The following is a 20,202-nucleotide window of genomic DNA, read 5'->3' as shown; positions in this document are numbered from 1 at the left end:
TGATTAAGGGAGTTGATAGGGTAGATGGAGAGAAACTATTTCCTCTGGTGGGGGAGAGTCCAGAACAAGGAGGCATAACCTTAAAATTAGAGCTAGGCCGTTCATGGAAGATGTCAGGAAGCACTTCTTCACACAAAGGGGTAGTGGAAATCTGGAACTCTCTTCTCCCAAAAAGCTGTTGAGGCTGGGGGTCAATTGAAAATTCCAAAAATGAGATTGATAGATTTTTGTTAGGCAAGGGTATTAAAGGTTACGGAACCAAGACGGAAAATGGAGTTAAGATACAGATCAGCCATGATCTAATTCAATGGCGGTACAGGCTCGAGGGGTTGAATGTCCTGTTCCTAAGGGGAAAAGGCAGCCGTGAACTCCTGCTCCTATTCACTATCCGGCGAGTCGGGTGCAAGGTATGTGTGTGTGAGCATCCCACGAGGACGGGATCGGGCTTGGAATTTATCTCCCCACATTCAAACAACCTGCATTTATATAGCACTCCTCATATAGCCAAAAGCATCTTACAAGCGGGGAAGGGTGGGCACTGAGTAAGTAAGTAAGGGATCTGTGGGGAGAGGGAGATACCAAGGACACTGTTGAAAAGAGCCTTTTGAAGGTGCGGAAAGAGGAGGCAGGGCAAAGTGATTCATGAAGAGAATAGTGACTGAAAAATATAAGCCTCCATTTGTACGGCAGAGAGAGTGGGGAATGGGAAGTAATTAAGAGACAGAGGAACAGAGGGTGTAGACTACAATCTCTGTCTGGGCTCACACGTGAATGGCGGATCATTAAAAGCATAGAAGGAGGCCATTGAGTCTGTGCCAGCTCTTTGCTAGAGCAATCCAAAAACTAATCCCATGGCCCTGCCGTTTTCCCCGTAACTTTGTTGTATCCTTGTCTGCTTCAAATATATATATATATATATATATATATATCCAATTTCTCCTTAAAGGATGCAGTAGTCTCTCCCTCAATCACTCCCTGTAGCAAAACATTCTATGCTCAAACACTCTGCATAAAGAAATGTCTCTCCTCACTCTCTTAGTGACTGTTTTAAATTGATGATCCCTCATCACTGATTCCCCAACCAGAGGAAATAGTCTCTCCCTATACACACTATCAAAACCCTTGATCATTTTAAAAACTTCTATTAAATTAACATTCTCTGCGCCAGTGGAAATAGTCCCAGTATCTCGGCTCTCTCCTCGTAACTGGTTACCATCCCTGGCATCATCCTGGTGAATCTTCGCTGTAGCCTCTCTCTATGGCTTTAATGTCCTTTTCTGTACTGGGGCACCCAAGTGAAAAGCTGATGTGGCATTGATCAGCGCCTTGTGGAGAGAAAGGTAAGGGGGAAATAGGCAAATAAAACTTAAATACTTTACAAAGTGCGGAGAAGATAGAATAACTCACCTTTGAAGTCATAGCACAGCTGAAAGGAAGCTTCATCTGCAGCTATAGGTCATGCAGAGAGGATTTGCAAATAGACATCTGCTGCATTGAGACTCCCTGCGCCCAGAGTTATGAACCATACATCGATATAGTCACTGCACCAGAATTTTTCATTGTATGTGGAGTATTTTCAGAGATCCAGAGAATGTGATAAGCACTATATAAATGTAGTTTCATTCTTTCTCTTGCCTTTTTCTGTCTCGATCTCTTTTTGTGTATCTGTTTCTTTATCCTTGTGTGTGTCTGTGTGTTTCTCTTCCTGTTTTTTTTTTTGCCTAACGTACAAAGCAAAGGTCATTTGGGCCATCAAGCCCACCCCATCCAGATGTGGTGCAGCTAGACACGTCCATTCCCGCATGCCACCTCCAGCCACACAATCTATGTCCTAAAATCCTTGAAACAACACATTTATACAGGCATATTTCTTAACGTAGAAGATCCCATGGCACCATTTTGAAGGAGAGCAGGGGAAGTTCTGCTCAGCGTCCTGACCAATATTTATACCTCAACCAACATCACAAAAACAAATTATCTCACCTGGTGTCTCTGATCATTTCTCTCCGAGGTTACCCTGTACTCACATTGCTGTTTGTGGGATCTTGCTGTGTGCAAATTGGCTGCCGTGTTTCTTGCATTACAACAGTGACTGCACTTCAAAAAGTATTTAATTGGCTGTAAAGTACTTTGGGGAATCCTGAGGTCGTGAAAGGCGCTATATAACTGCAAGTCTTTCTTTCTTCCAAATTGTTGGCTTTCCTCATTTCTTTCCCAATAATTCACGTTCTCACCTGCTGTCTCTGATCATTTCTTCCTGAGGTAACCCTGTTCACACCTGCTGTCTCTGATCACTTCTCCCTGCGGTAACCCTGTTCACACCTGCTGTCTCTGATCACTTCTCCCCGAGGTAACCCTGTTCACACCTGCTGTCTCTGATCACTTCTCCCCGAGGTAACCCTGTTCACACCTGCTGTCTCTGATCATTTCTCCCCGAGGTAACTCTGTTCACACCTGCTGTCTCTGATCATTTCTCCCTCAGGTAACCCTGTTCACACCTGCTGTCCCTGATCATTTCTCCCCGAGGTAACCCTGTTCACACCTGCTGTCTCTGATCACTTCTCCCTCAGGTAACCCTGTTCACACCTGCTGTCTCTGATCACTTCTCCCCGAGGTAACCCTGTTCACACCTGCTGTCTCTGATCACTTCTCCCCGAGTTAACCCTGTTCACACCTGCTGTCTCTGATCACTTCTCCCCGAGGTAACTCTGTTCACACCTGCTGTCTCTGATCACTTCTCCCCGAGGTAACTCTGTTCACACCTGCTGTCTCTGATCACTTCTCCCTCAGGTAACTCTGTTCACACCTGCTGTCTCTGATCACTTCTCCCTCAGGTAACCCTGTTCACACCTGCTGTCCCTGATCATTTCTCCCTGAGGTAACCCTGTTCACACCTGCTGTCTCTGATCATTTCTCCCTGAGGTAACCCTGTTCACACCTGCTGTCCCTGATCATTTCTCCCTGAGGTTATGATATACTCACTTGATGTTTCTGTTTCCGCAGGGAAAATAGCACCAACCACACGACTGCTTCTCCAGTTACTGAAGTAAGTGTGAATTAATGTTACATGTCAATGTGTTTGTATGGGAGGAGAATTTGCTGAGCCTCGGTTCTACAGCACGTTGGGACTCTGCAACTGCACTGCTGAAGGAAAGCATGAAACTCCAACAAAAAATCTCAAATAGGCAGGAAAGAGTCACATCGCAGGAACAGACTGGGACATTGTAATAACACTTCACTTCCATCAAAACGTTTCATATAGGTCTGTTATTCCTCTGTAATGCACACAGGGTCTATAATTCCTCTGTAATACACACAGGGTTTCTGTTCCTCTGTGATGCACACAGGGTTTCTGTTCCTCTGTAATGCACACAGGGTTTCTGTTCCTCTGTAATGCACACAGGGTTTCTGTTCCTCTGTAATGCGCACACGGTTTCTGTTCCTCTGTAATACACACAGGGTCTGCTGTTCCTCTGTAATACACACAAACTTTGCTACTTTTGAAGCAGCTTTTGCAATTTGTCCCTGATTGTTACGAGTTTATCAGCATTAATACTTACCGCAAATGATCTGGCAGCTTTCTCCATTTGGTGAGTTTTGATGGTGCCCAGAGATCCCTGACGGCATAGTGAATAAATGCTCCATATGACATGCTAGTGAGCCAGTTCATAAGGCCCAGCTTGAACTGTGGTCTGTGCTGGGTTAATTGATCTCAGCCGGAATGACTGTACCGGGTTACAGTGGCCCTTGGATAAGAAAGGGGAAAAATCACCACCTGACGACATGCCCTGGATGGTACAGGTGTGTGAATATCAGACGAGGACAGGATAGGCCTTGTCTATGATGCCCACCATTGTCAAATAACCTGCCAGCACTCACTGCCTAGGCTCACTCAGACGGTGCATAAGAGTAGCTGACACCAGTGGAACTGTATCACACTGGGGAGAACATCTGTTAATCAGTGAGAGCAGAGAAAGTGGAGACTGAAGCATCTGGTTTGGGACACGCTGTGTCTGCACTAAACACTGGCCAGTCTGCCGTGGTGTTACTCACAGCAAGTCAAATGACACGCTGTTGCGTAGCGACGGGAGCTTGGCGTCCTGGGACGCACGTAGCATTATGCAAACTGATAAGGTGTTTAACTTCACACTGTCCTTTTAAAGCCACCAAGTCTAATTGCTGTAAGTAAATACATCCTGAGGTCAATTAATTGTCGGTGAGGGGAGGTACTTCTAAACTTCCGGCTCCAGGTCAGAAGAAACCACCGTAAAATGACTGGCTCACTTGCTCTTTTTGTTCTAGATACCTTTCTTACGTTATATTTAATTATAGATTTTACACATCTAGATATATATATTTTTTCTGATTTTCTCTTTTTCTTTACTGTCGCAGGATTTCAAACACACCAAGTCTTTTGTTATCTGAAGTGGACAAAATGACAGTACGTCCAAGAAGAATTCCAAACCACTATTTGTATCCATAAAGAATACTCGGCTTGTTTTTTTAGAACAATGGGGTAGATCTTGACTTTGCTGCTCCAATTCTGGCATCCCCGATTTCCTTCGCTTCACCACTGGCGGAGGCCTGAAGCTCTGGAATTCCCTCCCTAAATCTCTCCACCTCTCTCCCCTCCTTTAAGACGCTCTTTAAAACCTACCTCTTTGAACAAGCTTTTGGTCACCTGTCCTAACCTCTCCTTATGTGGCTCAGTGTCAATTTTTGTTTGATAACGCTCCTGTGAAGCGCTTTGGGGTGTTTTACTACGTTAGAGGTGCTATATAAATGCAAGTCGTTGTTGATAGTGTAAAATGGGTGACAGCAAGTCGGCAGGCCCGTCTTACGTCTCTCCCCGTTTGACTTTGATGGAAATAAAAATGGGGAGTGACGTAAACCGGGCGGCCGACTCACCATCACCCGTTTTACACTATCGCACAAAGTCAAGATCTACCCAATGACTTGTAGTCCAAAGTAGCGTCCTGAGTGTGACAGTTAAAGGCACTGTTGGGCTCACGTCCATGCACATAAACCACCACCTATAAAAAGGGAAAACCCCACAGACCCCACATTCCTTTAAACAGGGTCTTACGTAAGAGAAAGGGAATTTTTTTCTACAATTTAATTTCTAATTAAATTAGTTTTCAAAAAAAGAGAAACAAAAGCTGCAAATCTAGTGAGTCAGGAGTTCTGACTTAACTTTTATCTAATCTAACCCTATCAGGGGAGTCCTCCCCATTGTGGCCAACATTTATCCCTCAACCTACGTAACTAGAAAGAGATTATCCAGTCATTTATTTCATTGCTGTTTGTGGGATCTTGCTGCGTTCAAACTGGCTGCCGCATTGCCTACATTAAAACAGTGACTATACTTCAAAAGTACTTCATTGGCTGTAAAGCACTTTGGGATGTCCTGAGGAGGTGAAAGGTGCTGTATAAATTTCAAGTTTGTTCTTTCTTTCACCACACCTACTCATTTTATTCAGTCCTATAAAGCAGTGGTGTCAAAACTTCGGTCTGTGACTCTTTGCAGTCCAGCCCCATTAATTTGCATATATCTCAAGTTACTGATGTCTTGGTGTTCTGATTTAGGATTTGTCTGTTAATAAAGAAAGACTTGCATTTATATAGCGCCTTTCACAACCTCAGGATGCCCCAAAACGCTTTACAGCCAATGAAGTACTTTTGAAGTGCAGTCACTGTTGTGATGTAGGAAACACGGCAGCCAATTTGCGCACAGCAAGCTCCCACAAACAGCAATGTGATAATGACCAGATAACCTGTTTGTGATGTTGGTTGAGAGATAAATATTGACCAGGACACTGGGGAGAACTCCTCTGCTCTTCTTCAAAATAGTGCCATGGGGTCTTTTACGTCCACCTGAGAGGGCAGACAAGGCCTCGGTTTAATGTCTCATCCAAAAGATGGTACCTTCGACAGTGCAGCACACCCTCAGTATTGCACTGGAGTGTCAGCCTAGATTATGTACTCAAGTCTCTGATTCAGAGGTGAGAATGCTACCAACTGAGCCACAGCAATGAGACAATAGTATTAAGAACAGTTCTTTCCAAACTTCCAGGCCCATAACATTGAAACAGGCCTCATGAGTGAGTATCTGGGGGTCTGCAAGCAATGCCTTAAGACTTCTGTATTCTATATGTTGATTTATTAGCAGTTTATTGATATCACAGAGTACTAACAAACATTTTTCTACAATGATGGCACTGTTTTCCTTTTGCATAGAGAGACTAAGTGGGAAAAATATGGCAGGGGGGTGAAGTGTGAGGTAATTCACTTTGGAACTGAGAAAGACAAATTGGAATATTTTCTTAATGGTGAGCGACTAGGAGCTGTGGAGGAGCAATGGGATTTAGGGGTCCATGTACACAAATCACTAACTTTTGTACCCGTGCACTAGCTTTTAATCAAAATGGCTAATGGAATGTTGGCATTTATCTCGAGGAGGTTGGAATTCAAAAGCGATACTTCAGTTGTACAGAGCCTTAGTCAGACCCCATCTGGAGTACTGCGTTCAGTTCTGGACAACGAACCTCAGGAAGGATATATTGGCCTTGGAAGCGATACAGCGCAGTCACCAGAATGACACCGGGGCTTTAAGGGTTAAGTTATGAGGACAGGCTGCATAAACTTGGTTCGTATTCCCTTGAGCTTAGACGGTTGAGGGGTGAAATAATTGAGATGTTTAAAACGATTAAGGGATTCGATACAGTACATACAGAGAAACTATTTCCTCTGGTGGAGGAATCTAGAACAATGGGGCATAATCTTCAAATTAGAGCCAGGCCGTTCAGGAGCGAAACCAGGAAGCACTTTTTCACAGAATGGGTAGTGGAAATCTGGAACCCGTTCCCCCAAAAGCCTGTGAATGTTGGGTCAATTGCAATTTTCAAGACTGAGATTCATAGATTTTTGTTGGATAAGGGTATCAAGGGATATGAAGAAAACACGGGAAAATGGAGTTGAGGTACAGATCAGCCATGATCTGATTGAATGGCGGAACTGGCTTGAGGGGCTGAATGGCCTAATCCTGTTCTTGTATTCCGATAATAGTTTATGCTGCCTTTCAGAAAGTTGGGACAGGGGATGCCCAATAATGCATGAGGCTGCATCAGTATTTGCAGGAGACCCTGAGAATCTTTTAATATTTGCATGGGATCCCCGGGAGTGTATCAGTATTTACAATAAGCAGAGAAGCTTGACACCATCCAGGACAAAGCAGCCCGCTTGATTGGCACTCCATCCACCACCCTAAACATTCACTCCCTTCACCACCGGCACACCGTAGCTGCAGTGTGTACCATCCACAGGGTGTATTGCAACAACTTGTCAAGGCTTCTTCGACAGCACCTCCCAAACCCCGTGACCTCTACCACCTAGAAGGATAAGGGCAGCAGGCACATGGGAACAACACCACCTGCATGTTCCCCTCCAAGTCACACACCAGCCCGACTTGGAAATATGTCACCGTTCCTTCATCGTCGCTGGGTCAAAATCCTGGAACTCCCTACCCAACAGCACTGTGGGAGAACCTTCACCACACGGACTGCAGTGGTTCAAGGCGGCGGCTCACCACCACCTTCTCAAGGGCAATTAGGGATGGACAATAAATGCCGGCCTCACCAGCGACACCCACATCCCATGAACGAATAAAAAAAAAAAAGGTCCCCAGGAATATATCAATATTTGCAGGGGGTCCATACAGAAAAGTTTGGAAATCACTGCTCTAAGAGTTTGCTTATCTCCCAATGTATTCTGATTGAAGGGCCCACAACAGAAACATTAACCTGTCTTGTCTCTTTTTAGATGCTGATGGGTCTTGTGTATTTCCAGCATTTTGTTTTCCTTTCTTTTTAAAATGAGTTGGAACTAGTTCTTTGAATGCAAGCACTTTTTACATGTTTTTAAACTGTTTTGAGTTCAGTAACTTGAAATGGTGCCGATGTATTTTATGTAGCTGTGTCTAACACCTAACAAGGATTTTTTTTTTTTTAAAATACTTTAAATGAACTTTTAACAGAGCACATGTAAATTTAACTCGATGTTTATCTGCTATTGACAACTCATTATTTGACTCAACGTTGCACCCAAGGTACTGTATTGAGACTTTTGCGTATTTTTTCTAACACTGATTAAACAGAAGCAGTACGTGGAACTTTCAGTTGTTACTGTTATTGTGCGTGAAGCTTCGTGGCCCCAAGTACAGCTATGTTCTCTGGATTATTATCCAGGAGCCTAACCACGACACCACCATCCCGGTGAATCACTTTACTTACTGAAGAATCAAAAGAAAGGTGACCCAACCCAGTATCAGCTACTGCTCCCACCGTAGCCATTACCAACAAAACACCCATCATCTTGAACAGTGTGACATTACTGTATTCAATAACATCAACTGATTCTTTTCCTACATCACAACAGTGACTACACTTAAAAGTATTTAATTGGCTGTAAAGCGCTTGGGGAAGTCCTGAGGTTGTGAAAGGCACTATATATAAATGCAAGTTTTTTTTTTAAAATTGGGGGATGAATTTCCCCAGGGGTTCTCCCACTCGTCTGTCGATTATCTGGGGTTTCCATGGCTCTCCCGCCAAAGTTTTAGCGGGGGGAGTACGAGAACCCTCGCAGAAATTCAGCCCCACTGTATGCTCCTGAAAATGGGTTAGCAAAACGTACAATTGCATCAATATAAACCGTAAATATGAGAGTCACAAATAAATCTAACAGGGAATTCAGGAGAAACTTCTTTACCCAGAGAGTGGTTAGAATGTGGAACTCACTCCCACAAGGGGTGGTTGAGACAAATAGCATAGATGCATTTAAGGGGAAGCTAGATAAACATGAGGGAGAAAGGAATAGGATGATATGCTGATATGGTTATATGGAGTAGGCTCATGTAGACCACAAACACCAGCGTGGATCTGTTTGACCGAATGGCCTGTTTCTGTGCTGTACATTCTATGTAATTCGATGTAATCCCATTGCAAAATTCTGGGAAAGTAAGTTTAGTTTTTTTTTAAATTGTTTTTACAGGGCTTGTTAAAGATCGTCCATTTCTACCCTTTTGCTGCTGGAGAAGAGGTTCACATTATGCACCATAATCTAGCCCACCAAACTCCATTCCATAATATATGGTTAGATTAACATTCTCCTTAGAGCAGAGGTTAAGGGGAAGCTTAATATCGGTGTTCAAAATCATGAAGGGTTTTTGATACGAGTAAATGAGGAGAAACTTTTTCCACTGGCAGGAGGATCGATAACCAGAGTTAAGGTAATTGGTAAAAAAAACAGGGGAGGTGAGAATTTTTTTTATATAAACGCAGCGAGTTGTAATGATCTTGAATGCACTGCCTGAAAGGGGGGGTGGGTGGGAGCAGATTCAATCGTGACTTTCAAAAGAGAATTGGATTAAATACTTGAAGGGGAGACAATGGCAGGGCTATGGGGAAACAGCAGGGAAATGGGACTAATTGGATAGATCTTTCAAAGGGCCAACACAGGCACGATGGGCCGAATAGCCTCTTTTTGTGCTGTAAGATTCTATATTCTATTCTATGATTTGCACTTATATAATACTTGTTCACTGGTTTGTCCCGTTTTCAGGGTGCACAACGATATCTACAAGGTTAGCGTCTGCGCTCAAGTCTGAAGAGTGCAAGGCTGGTGGGCGAGTGGGGTGGGGGGCGGCAGAGACAGATAGGCAACCAAACCGGCTGACTGATTCATGTAGAAACTTGTATAAGGAGTGCATGTACAGAACAGATACACCCAGTCTACGGTGAGTGAGCTGTGTGATCAATACGAGAAAAAGACGTGCTTTAATCCAAATGGAATTTATTAAGTTACAACTCTACAGTCCCAGGAAACATCAACGAAGAACAGAAAGTTCCTTCCTTTCTGGAGACACTAATCACTTGCTGACTTCTTCAAATTTGGGAGCTAATGAGGAAAAAATAAAAAGATAGTTTAGTGGAAAGCCTTTTTGTTGGAGTTCTTTTTTAAAAAGTTTTTATTTTTAATACTCTGCATTACTGTTCCAGCCCCACACTCTCACTGGAGGCTGACCTTCCAGTCTCTGCACCTCTACAACTCCATCTCACTCAGCCATCAGCAAAGAGATGCTTTGCTACTGTAGCTGCTTTAAAAGTTAAGACAAGTTGCGTTAAGTCGCGTGCTCCCTGCAGAGGTCATGACTAAATCTGCCCTGAAACAGCACACTAATCACAGGACCTGTACACATACAAGTACCGCCACTCCGAAATTATCAGGTGAAATATTTTACAAAGCTGCATTGTAATTTCGCATTGTAATTTCACATTGCAAAGTGCCATATATATTTATATATACGTACACACACACACGGTGAGAACCTCCATTACCCCTCAGAATTGGGCCAGTGCTTCCTGAGGGTGCCAGGGAGCGTGCCGACTCTTGCCTACAGGTTTTCTTCGCTTACCGTTTGCATCTTCCAGAACAACTCACCCTCAAATTTGAAATCTGGGAATTTGAGGAGATCGCCTCCCCCGTACAGCCGCTGCAGCTTGGCGATCTCCTCGGCCATGTTCTTCTGGTACTCTGCAGTAGTGTCAACAGGACCACCCGCTTTCCTGTATTTAAAAAGGGAAGGAAGGAAAACACTAAGATTCAAGTCGAATACCTTGATCTCACATATACATTACCCATACCCATTTTAACCAATTCAGAACCAAGGTGATCCTGCCGGTATCATTAACAAACATTAGGTTAAAGCTGCACCTCTCTGGGTTCTGTATTGGCGTGCTCACTTTGCCCCCCCCACCCACCCCCACTATTTTGAATTTCAAATAAATCAATTTTATTCAAATACTACAATTCCCTCGTGACTCGGAGCTGTGTGACACTGTAACTCATTCTTTTCCACAACTGTGGAAACTTCCTTACCTCCCTCAAACTGCTTCTGTACTCACACCGTGAAAAACTGGGTCTACTGACTGAATAGGGGATTTGGATTAAGTGTAAACACAATGAAGGCCATTCTCCTAGAATCCAATCCAATCTAAAGCAGTCGTCTTCCTCCTACAACATCTCCTTTTAAAATCCAAGTTTAGGGTCATCTTACCACTACCCCTCAATTTCTCATTTCCTCTTCTAGTCTTCTCAGCTTTGGTGCTGTCTTCGTGGTCTTGGCTCTTCAACTAGGTTTCCCAATTGAAGAAAAACCTCCTTAGCGCTCTTTTCTTTTGCAGCTTTTCCCCCTCATTCTCTGGCTGAAGAGCAGCGGAAAGTACAGCCTACAGCTCATTGTCTTCACATAATCGAGGAAACAGATCTTCGGGATGCTGCAGATGGGATGCTAGAGATGAACACTGATTGAATGACCGGAAACAGAGAGAAACAGGGACAAAAGGTGATGCCTATAAATGCATGGCACCTTCCTTTGGGAGTGAGTTCATTGCTGGTCTGTATTGAGTTAACTAACCTCAGCTGGGCAGCAGAACAGGTCCTACAATTGAGCTCAATGTACTAGGTATAACACCTGTCCTTATAAAATCATACCATCCACTAGTTCCTCCTTAAAAAAGGATTGCCCGCTTCCCTCCCATTCTGCATCTCTTTCCAGTCACTTACGTGCTCTTGGCGTCATAGTCTCGGATCTTATCTACAAAGAGTTTTTGGATAGGGTCGAGGTTCTTGGTCTTGTTAAACACGACGGCCGTGAACCCGATGTTTCGCCGGAGCTGAACAGAAAGCGCAGATCGCAGGACGGTGGAAAACTGGAACACGCGGTGCAGAATCATGGTGGCGTGGCTGGGCAGATCGGAGTTTGCACTGTAGAAAACAAGAATAAAACACGGTTTATAAAGACCTTCCTGAGGCAAACACCACCACCCCCACCCCAAACCACTGCATCACCCTCCCTTTCTCCCCATACACCACCCCCCCAACCTCTGCATCGCCCTCCCTTTCTCCCCATACATGAGAGAGAACAAATTGTAGTGCTAACCGAGACCAGTTGACTCAGCAAAGACCTTCCTGGTCTGAATGGTTCGAGAACACTAACGGGCACTGCACTTATCAGTGAAACGATCTGGGGAGTGAAACCAAGTCCTAACTTTAGCTCCGTAATCAGTAAGGGACGGTCTCAGTTGGCGCTACAATTTGTTCTCTCTTGTATGGGGAGAAAGGGGGAGTGGGGGGGTAGAAGAAAGGGAAAGTTAACTCACAGTATTGTAGCTACAGAGGAGCGTTGGTAGATACATCAGCTACTCACCCTTCCAGCTGGTGGAAAGGAAATAAAAAATATAAATAAAAGAGAGAGCAATAAATCAAATTATTTCTGTGGGCTGTAAAGATTTTTAGGAACTTGCAGGACTGAAAGAGGTGACTGCACGTTCGAGAAAAATACCGCACAGTGCTCTCTCATAACCCTCAATCTCACCTGAGTATCGATCCAGCTGCCTCCTGAATTTGCCACCACCATCCACAGAATACAGTACATATTCACCACTACGTGACATTGTTAAATCTAAACTGCTCATCTGCCCTCTTCTGATCATGTAGCCTTACTCTAACTGTACTGTAACTTTCTTTTTAAAATAATTGATTAAGTCTTGCCCATCTTCCATCCACTGATAGAAATAAGAATTTGACCTGGAGCGACAGACACAGGAGGAAAACACTCAACATCGATTTTACAAAATTGACAGACGGCTAATGGAGAGAATAAAGCAACTCATGGGGAAAGAGCTGAATCTGGACGACACCCACCCAATCTCCTGCCCCCTCCCCCCACACAAAATAACTTAAAAGCTACAAGATCAGAGATAAATCATTTCCAATTGGCACACTAGTTGCCCAACTAACATAGGTTCCTCGCAGTCCAATACCCCAAAAGCTTGTGACCATTATCTATTTGTAAAAGAATAATAACAACTAATTTTACCAACTTTCCACCACGCACCCCCCCCAAACCCAAACCCAACTGGGCCAATGCGTGGGCATTGCTTTGAGTTCGGACAGTTGCTCTGCTGATGAAAATTCACCCCAAATCCTTAACAATTAACAATCCCACATCATAAAGGCACAAAGTGGAAAAACTGACTGCTTTAATACCTATATTCCAGTTCAACTTGGAGAAATTCCATTGCAAAAACCAAACTGTCGTGACACCAAACAAGACAAGTGAAAACCTTATTACAAAAATCTTCTGGAATTGGGGTTTAAGACAAGTCTTCAATTAAATAAACCCCCACAAGTTAAACCCAAGCACAGAGCAGATCAGAACACTTGCTAGAATTTTACAGCGCTGAAGGAGGCCATTTGGCCCCTTGTGCTGCTCTCTGAAAAAGCTATCCACTTACTTACCCCGCCTGTAACCTTTTAAATTTTTCTCATTCAATTATTTTATCTACTTTCCCTTTTTAAAATGTATTATGGATTCTGCTCCCACCACTGTTTCTGGTAGTGCATTCCAAGTCCTAACAACCCTCTGCATATATAATATATTAAAAAAATTATAACCTCTTCCACTGTCCTAATAATGATCTCAACATTTCTGCCTTCAAGTTAGCAACTCATGGACCAGTGGAAAGAATGTCTCCTGACCTATCTTTTCAGAACCCGTCATAACTTTGACCATCTCTGACCAGATGTCCTCTTAGCTACAATTTTTGATTTTTTAAAGCAATGTAAAATTGGGATCTTAATTTTTTTTTCACAAATATAGATCAAAAACCTTAAAATGACAGCACAACACCCACCCACAGAGATTGACCTGAAGGGGGTGACCCAGGGGGACAGACCCAACACCAGAGAACCTGCTTCACACCTCAACATTTACCCACAGAGAGTGACCCAGGGGGACAGACCCAACACCAGAGACCCTGCTTCACCCCCTCAACACTCACCCACAGAGAGTGACCTGAAGGGAGTGACCCAGGGGGACAGACCCAACACCAGAGACCCTGCTTCACCCCCTCAACACTCACCCACCCACAGAGAGTGGCCTGAAGAGGGTGACCCAGGGGGACAGACTAAACACCCACAGAGAGTGGCCTGAAGGGGGTGACCCAGGGGGACAGACTAAACACCCACAGAGAGTGGCCTGAAGGGGGTGACCCAGGGGGACAGACCCAACACCAGTGACTCTGCTTCACTCCCTCAACACTCACCCACAAGGAGTGACCCAGGGGGACAGACCCAACACCAGAGACCCTGCTTCACCCCTCAACATTTACCCACAGAGAGTGACCCAGGGGGACAGACCCAACACCAGAGACTCTGCTTCACCCCCTCAACACTCACCCACAGAGAGTGGCCTGAAGGGAGTGACCCAGGGGGACAGACCCAACACCACAGACTCTGCTTCACTCCCTCAACACTCACCCACAGAGAGTGACCTGAAGGGAGTGACCCAGGGGGACAGACCCAACACCAGAGACCCTGCTTCACCCCCTCAACACTCACCCACAGAGAGTGACCTGTAGGGAGTGACCCAGGGGGACAGACCCAACACCAGAGACTCTGCTTCACTCCTTCAACACTCACCCACAGAGAGTGACCCAGGGGGACAGACCCAACACCAGAGAACTTGCTTCACTCCCTCAACACTCACCCACAGAGAGTGACCCAGGGGGACAGACCCAACACCAGAGACTCTGCTTCACTCCCTCAACACTCACCCACAGAGAGTGACCCAGGGGGACAGACCCAACACCAGAGACCCTGCTTCATTCCCTCAACACTCACCCACAGAGAGTGACCCAGGGGGACAGACCCAACACCAGAGACCCTGCTTCACTCCCTCAACACTCACCCACAGAGAGTGACCCAGGGGGACAGACCCAACACCAGAGACCCTGCTTCACTCCCTCAACACTCACCCACAGAGAGTGACCCAGGGGGACAGACCCAACACCAGAAACTCTGCTTCACTCCCTCAACACTCACCCACAGAGAGTGACCCAGGGGGACAGATCCAACAACTCTGCTTCACCCCCTCAACACTCACCTACAGAGAGTGACCCAGGGGGACAGACCCAACACCAGAGACTCTGCTTCACTCCCTCAACACTCACCCACAGAGAGTGACCTGTAGGGAGTGACCCAGGGGGACAGACCCAACACCAGAGACCCTGCTTCACCCCCTCAACACTCACCCACAGAGAGTGACCCAGGGGGACAGACCCAACACCAGAGACTCTGCTTCACCCCCTCAACACTCACCTACAGAGAGTGACCCAGGGGGACAGACCCAACACCAGAGACTCTGCTTCACTCCCTCAACACTCACCCACAGAGAGTGACCCAGGGGGACAGACCCAACACCAGAGACCCTGCTTCACTCCCTCAACACTCACCCACAGAGAGTGACCCAGGGGGACAGACCCAACACCAGAGACTCTGCTTCACCCCCTCAACACTCACCCACAGAGAGTGACCCAGGGGGACAGACCCAACACCAGAGACTCTGCTTCACTCCCTCAACACTCACCCACAGAGAGTGACCCAGGGGGACAGACCCAACACCAGAGACCCTGCTTCACTCCCTCAACACTCACCCACAGAGAGTGACCCAGGGGGACAGACCCAACACCAGAGACTCTGCTTCACCCCCTCAACACTCACCCACAGAGAGTGACCCAGGGGGACAGACCCAACACCAGAGACTCTGCTTCACCCCCTCAACACTCACCCACAGAGAGTGACCCAGGGGGACAGACCCAACACCAGAGACCCTGCTTCACTCCCTCAACACTCACCCACAGAGAGTGACCCAGGGGGACAGACCCAACACCAGAGACTCTGCTTCACCCCCTCAACACTCACCCACAGAGAGTGACCCAGGGGGACAGACCCAACAACTCTGCTTCACCCCCTCAACACTCACCCACAGAGAGTGACCCAGGGGGACAGACCCAACACCAGAGACTCTGCTTCACCCCCTCAACACTCACCCACAGAGAGTGACCCAGGGGGACAGACCCAACACCAGAGACCCTGCTTCAATCCCTCAACACTCACCCACAGAGAGTGACCCAGAGGGACAGACCCAACACCAGAGACTCTGCTTCACCCCCTCAACACTCACCCACAGAGAGTGACCCAGGGGGACAGACCCAACAACTCTGCTTCACCCCCTCAACACTCACCCACAGAGAGTGACCTGTAGGGAGTGACCCAGGGGGACAGACCCAACACCAGAGACCCTGCTTCACCCCCTCAACACTCACCCACAGAGAGTGACCCAGGGGGACAGACCCAAGACCAGAGACTCTGCTTCATTCCCTCAACACTCACCCACAGAGAGCGACCCAGGGGGACAGACCCAACACCAGAGTCTCTGCTTCACTCCCTCAACACTCACCCACAGAGAGTGACCCAGGGGGACAGACCCAACACCAGAGACTCTGCTTCACTCCCTCAACACTCACCCACAGAGAGTGACCCAGGGGGACAGACCCAACACCAGAGACTCTGCTTCACTCCCTCAAACTCACCCACAGAGAGTGACCCAGGGGGACAGACCCAACACCAGAGACCCTGCTTCACTCCCTCAACACTCACCCAGAGAGTGACCCAGGGGGACAGACCCAACACCAGAGACCCTGCTTCACTCCCTCAACCCTCACCCACAGAGAGTGACCCAGGGGGACAGACCCAACACCAGAGACTCTGCTTCACCCCCTCAACACTCACCCACAGAGAGTGACCCAGGGGGACAGACCCAACACCAGAGACTCTGCTTCACTCCTCAACACTCACCCACAGAGAGTGACCCAGGGGGACAGACCCAACACCAGAGACTCTGCTTCACTCCTCAACACTCACCCACAGAGAGTGACCCAGGGGGACAGACCCAACACCAGAGACCCTGCTTCACTCCCTCAACACTCACCCACAGAGAGTGACCCAGGGGGACAGACCCAACACCAGAGACTCTGCTTCACCCCCTCAACACTCACCCACAGAGAGTGACCCAGGGGGACAGACCCAACAACTCTGCTTCACCCCCTCAACACTCACCCACAGAGAGTGACCCAGGGGCACAGACCCAACACCAGAGACTCTGCTTCTCCCCCTAAACACTCACCCACAGAGAGTGACCCAGGGGGACAGACCCAACACCAGAGACTCTGCTTCACCCCCTCAACACTCACCCACAGAGAGTGACCCAGGGGGACAGACCCAACACCAGAGACTCTGCTTCACTCCCTCAACACTCACCAACAGAGAGTGACCCAGGGGGACAGACCCAACACCAGAGACTCTGCTTCACCCCCTCAACACTCACCAACAGAGAGTGACCCAGGGAGACAGACCCAACACCAGAGACTCTGCTTCACTCCCTCAACACTCACCCACAGAGAGTGACCCAGGGGGACAGACCCAACACCAGAGACTCTGCTTCACTCCCTCAACACTCACCCACAGAGAGTGACCTGTAGGGAGTGACCCAGGGGGACAGACCCAACACCAGAGACCCTGCTTCACCCCCTCAACACTCACCCACAGAGAGTGACCCAGGGGGACAGACCCAACACCAGAGACTCTGCTTCACTCCCTCAACACACACCCACAGAGAGTGACCCAGGGGGACAGACCCAACACCAGAGTCTCTGCTTCACTCCCTCAACACTCACCCACAGAGAGTGACCCAGGGGGACAGACCCAACACCAGAGACTCTGCTTCACTCCCTCAACACTCACCCACAGAGAGTGACCCAGGGGGACAGACCCAACACCAGAGACTCTGCTTCACTCCCTCAACACTCACCCACAGAGTGTGACCCAGGGGGACAGACCCAACACCAGAGAGCCTGCTTCACTCCCTCAACACTCACCCACAGAGAGTGACCCAGGGGGACAGACCCAACACCAGAGACCCTGCTTCACTCCCTCAACACTCACCCACAGAGAGTGACCCAGGGGGATAGACCCAACACCAGAGACTCTGCTTCACCCCCTCAACACTCACCTACAGAGAGTGACCCAGGGGGACAGACCCAACACCAGAGACTCTGCTTCACTCCCTCAACACTCACCCACAGAGAGTGATCCAGGGGGACAGACCCAACACCAGAGACCCTGCTTCACTCCCTCAACACTCACCCACAGAGAGTGACCCAGGGGGACAGACCCAACACCAGAGACTCTGCTTCACCCCCTCAACACTCACCCACAGAGAGTGACCCAGGGGGACAGACCCAACACCAGAGACCCTGCTTCACTCCCTCAACACTCACCCACAGAGAGTGATCCAGGGGGACAGACCCAACACCAGAGACTCTGCTTCACTCCCTCAACACTCACCCACAGAGAGTGACCCAGGGGGACAGACCCAACAGCAGAGACCCTGCTTCACTCCCTCAACACTCACCCACAGAGAGTGACCCAGGGGGACAGACCCAACAACTCTGCTTCACCCCCTCAACACTCACCCACAGAGAGTGACCCAGGGGGACAGACCCAACACCAGAGACTCTGCTTCACCCCCTCAACACTCACCCACAGAGAGTGACCCAGGGGGACAGACCCAACACCAGAGACTCTGCTTCACCCCCTCAACACTCACCCACAGAGAGTGACCCAGGGGGACAGACCCAACACCAGAGACTCTGCTTCACCCCCTCAACACTCACCCACAGAGAGTGGCCCAGGGGGACAGAACAACACCAGAGACTCTGCTTCACTCCTCAACACTCACCCACAGAGAGTGACCCAGGGGGACAGACCCAACACCAGAGACTCTGCTTCACTCCTCAACACTCACCCACAGAGAGTGACCCAGGGGGACAGACCCAACACCAGAGACTCTGCTTCACCCCCTCAACACTCACCCACAGAGAGTGACCCAGGGGGACAGACCCAACACCAGAGACTCTGCTTCACCCACTCAACACTCACCCACAGAGAGTGACCCAGGGGGACAGACCCAACACCAGAGACTCTGCTTCACTCCCTCAACACTCACCCACAGAGAGTGACCCAGGGGGACAGACCCAACACCAGAGACTCTGTTTCACTCCTCAACACTCACCCACAGAGAGTGACCCAGGGGGACAGACCCAACACCAGAGACTCTGCTTCACCCCCTCAACACTCACCCACAGAGAGTGACCCAGGGGGACAGACCCAACACCAGAGACTCTGCTTCACCCCCTCAACACTCACCCACAGAGAGTGACCCAGGGGGACAGACCCAACACCAGAGACTCTGCTTCACCCCCTCAACACTCACCCACAGAGAGTGACCCAGGGGGACAGACCCAACACCAGAGACTCTGCTTCACCCCCTCAACACTCACCCACAGAGAGTGACCCAGGGGGACAGACCCAACACCAGAGACTCTGCTTCACCCCCTCAACACTCACCCACAGAGAGTGACCCAGGGGGACAGACCCAACACCAGAGACTCTGCTTCACCCCCTCAACACTCACCCACAGAGAGTGACCCAGGGGGACAGACCCAACACCAGAGACTCTGCTTCACCCCCTCAACACTCACCCACAGAGAGTGACCCAGGGGGACAGACCCAACACCAGAGACTCTGCTTCACCCCCTCAACACTCACCCACAGAGAGTGACCCAGGGGGACAGACCCAACACCAGAGACTCTGCTTCACCCCCTCAACACTCACCTACAGAGAGTGACCCAGGGGGACAGACCCAACACCAGAGACTCTGCTTCACCCCCTCAACACTCACCCACAGAGAGTGACCCAGGGGGACAGACCCAACACCAGAGACTCTGCTTCACTCCTCAACACTCACCCACAGAGAGTGACCCAGGGGGACAGACCCAACACCAGAGACTCTGCTTCACTCCTCAACACTCACCCACAGAGAGTGACCCAGGGGGACAGACCCAACACCAGAGACCCTGCTTCACTCCCTCAACACTCACCCACAGAGAGTGACCCAGGGGGACAGACCCAACACCAGAGACTCTGCTTCACCCCCTCAACACTCACCCACAGAGAGTGACCCAGGGGGACAGACCCAACAACTCTGCTTCACCCCCTCAACACTCACCCACAGAGAGTGACCCAGGGGCACAGACCCAACACCAGAGACTCTGCTTCTCCCCCTAAACACTCACCCACAGAGAGTGACCCAGGGGGACAGACCCAACACCAGAGACTCTGCTTCACCCCCTCAACACTCACCCACAGAGAGTGACCCAGGGGGACAGACCCAACACCAGAGA

At 48.5% G+C, this 20,202-nt stretch overlaps 2 protein-coding genes across 5 annotated transcripts in view; one reads left to right on the top strand and one right to left on the bottom strand.

Moving 5' to 3' along the window:
* LOC137327485 (junctional adhesion molecule B-like) overlaps positions 1 to 9,368 on the top strand; it is a 62,896-nt gene extending 53,528 nt beyond the window's left edge. The window contains exons 7-9 of one of the 3 annotated variants that reach the window (XM_067993360.1): positions 3,004 to 3,046; positions 4,393 to 4,441; positions 9,046 to 9,368. In XM_067993360.1, the coding sequence (XP_067849461.1) occupies positions 3,004 to 3,046; positions 4,393 to 4,441; positions 9,046 to 9,156 (203 nt within the window). In that variant the 3' untranslated portion in view covers positions 9,157 to 9,368. Of the gene's footprint in view, positions 1 to 3,003; positions 3,047 to 4,392; positions 8,168 to 9,045 lie in introns of those variants that run through there. The other 2 variants (XM_067993362.1, XM_067993361.1) reach the window with 2 other exon arrangements.
* Positions 9,369 to 9,829: 461 nt separating this feature from the next.
* Positions 9,830 to 14,653, bottom strand: atp5pf (ATP synthase peripheral stalk subunit F6). Of its 2 annotated transcripts, none has more exons than XM_067993359.1 (4): positions 14,606 to 14,653; positions 11,620 to 11,820; positions 10,495 to 10,619; positions 9,830 to 9,951 (listed from the first exon to the last, which is right to left on the bottom strand). In XM_067993359.1, exons 2-4 carry the CDS (start codon positions 11,787 to 11,789, stop codon positions 9,923 to 9,925), a joined length of 324 nt encoding a protein of 107 aa, XP_067849460.1. In that variant the 5' UTR covers positions 11,790 to 11,820; positions 14,606 to 14,653; the 3' UTR covers positions 9,830 to 9,922. The 2 variants fall into 2 exon arrangements, with proteins under 2 accessions (XP_067849460.1, XP_067849459.1); XM_067993358.1 differs by lacking the exon at positions 14,606 to 14,653 and adding an exon at positions 12,216 to 12,257.
* Between the last annotated feature and the right edge of the window lie 5,549 nt (positions 14,654 to 20,202).

The sequence above is a fragment of the Heptranchias perlo genome, chromosome 11 (genome assembly GCF_035084215.1).
Source record: "Heptranchias perlo isolate sHepPer1 chromosome 11, sHepPer1.hap1, whole genome shotgun sequence".
In the NCBI taxonomy this organism is placed as follows: domain Eukaryota; kingdom Metazoa; phylum Chordata; class Chondrichthyes; order Hexanchiformes; family Hexanchidae; genus Heptranchias; species Heptranchias perlo.
Note: the sequence above shows the minus strand (reverse complement) of the source record. Positions and strands in the feature narration are given on the sequence as shown.

Excerpts from the sequence above, each read along its gene's own strand:
- atp5pf (XM_067993359.1), bottom strand. The coding sequence starts at position 11,789 with ATGATTCTGCACCGCGTGTTCCAGTTTTCCACCGTCCTGCGATCTGCG. Across the intron at positions 10,620-11,619 it reads GACTATGACGCCAAGAGCAC|GAAAGCGGGTGGTCCTGTTG; the intron begins GTAAGTGACTGG and ends TTTTAAATACAG. Across the intron at positions 9,952-10,494 it reads CCCAGATTTCAAATTTGAGG|CTCCCAAATTTGAAGAAGTC; the intron begins GTGAGTTGTTCT and ends TTTCCTCATTAG.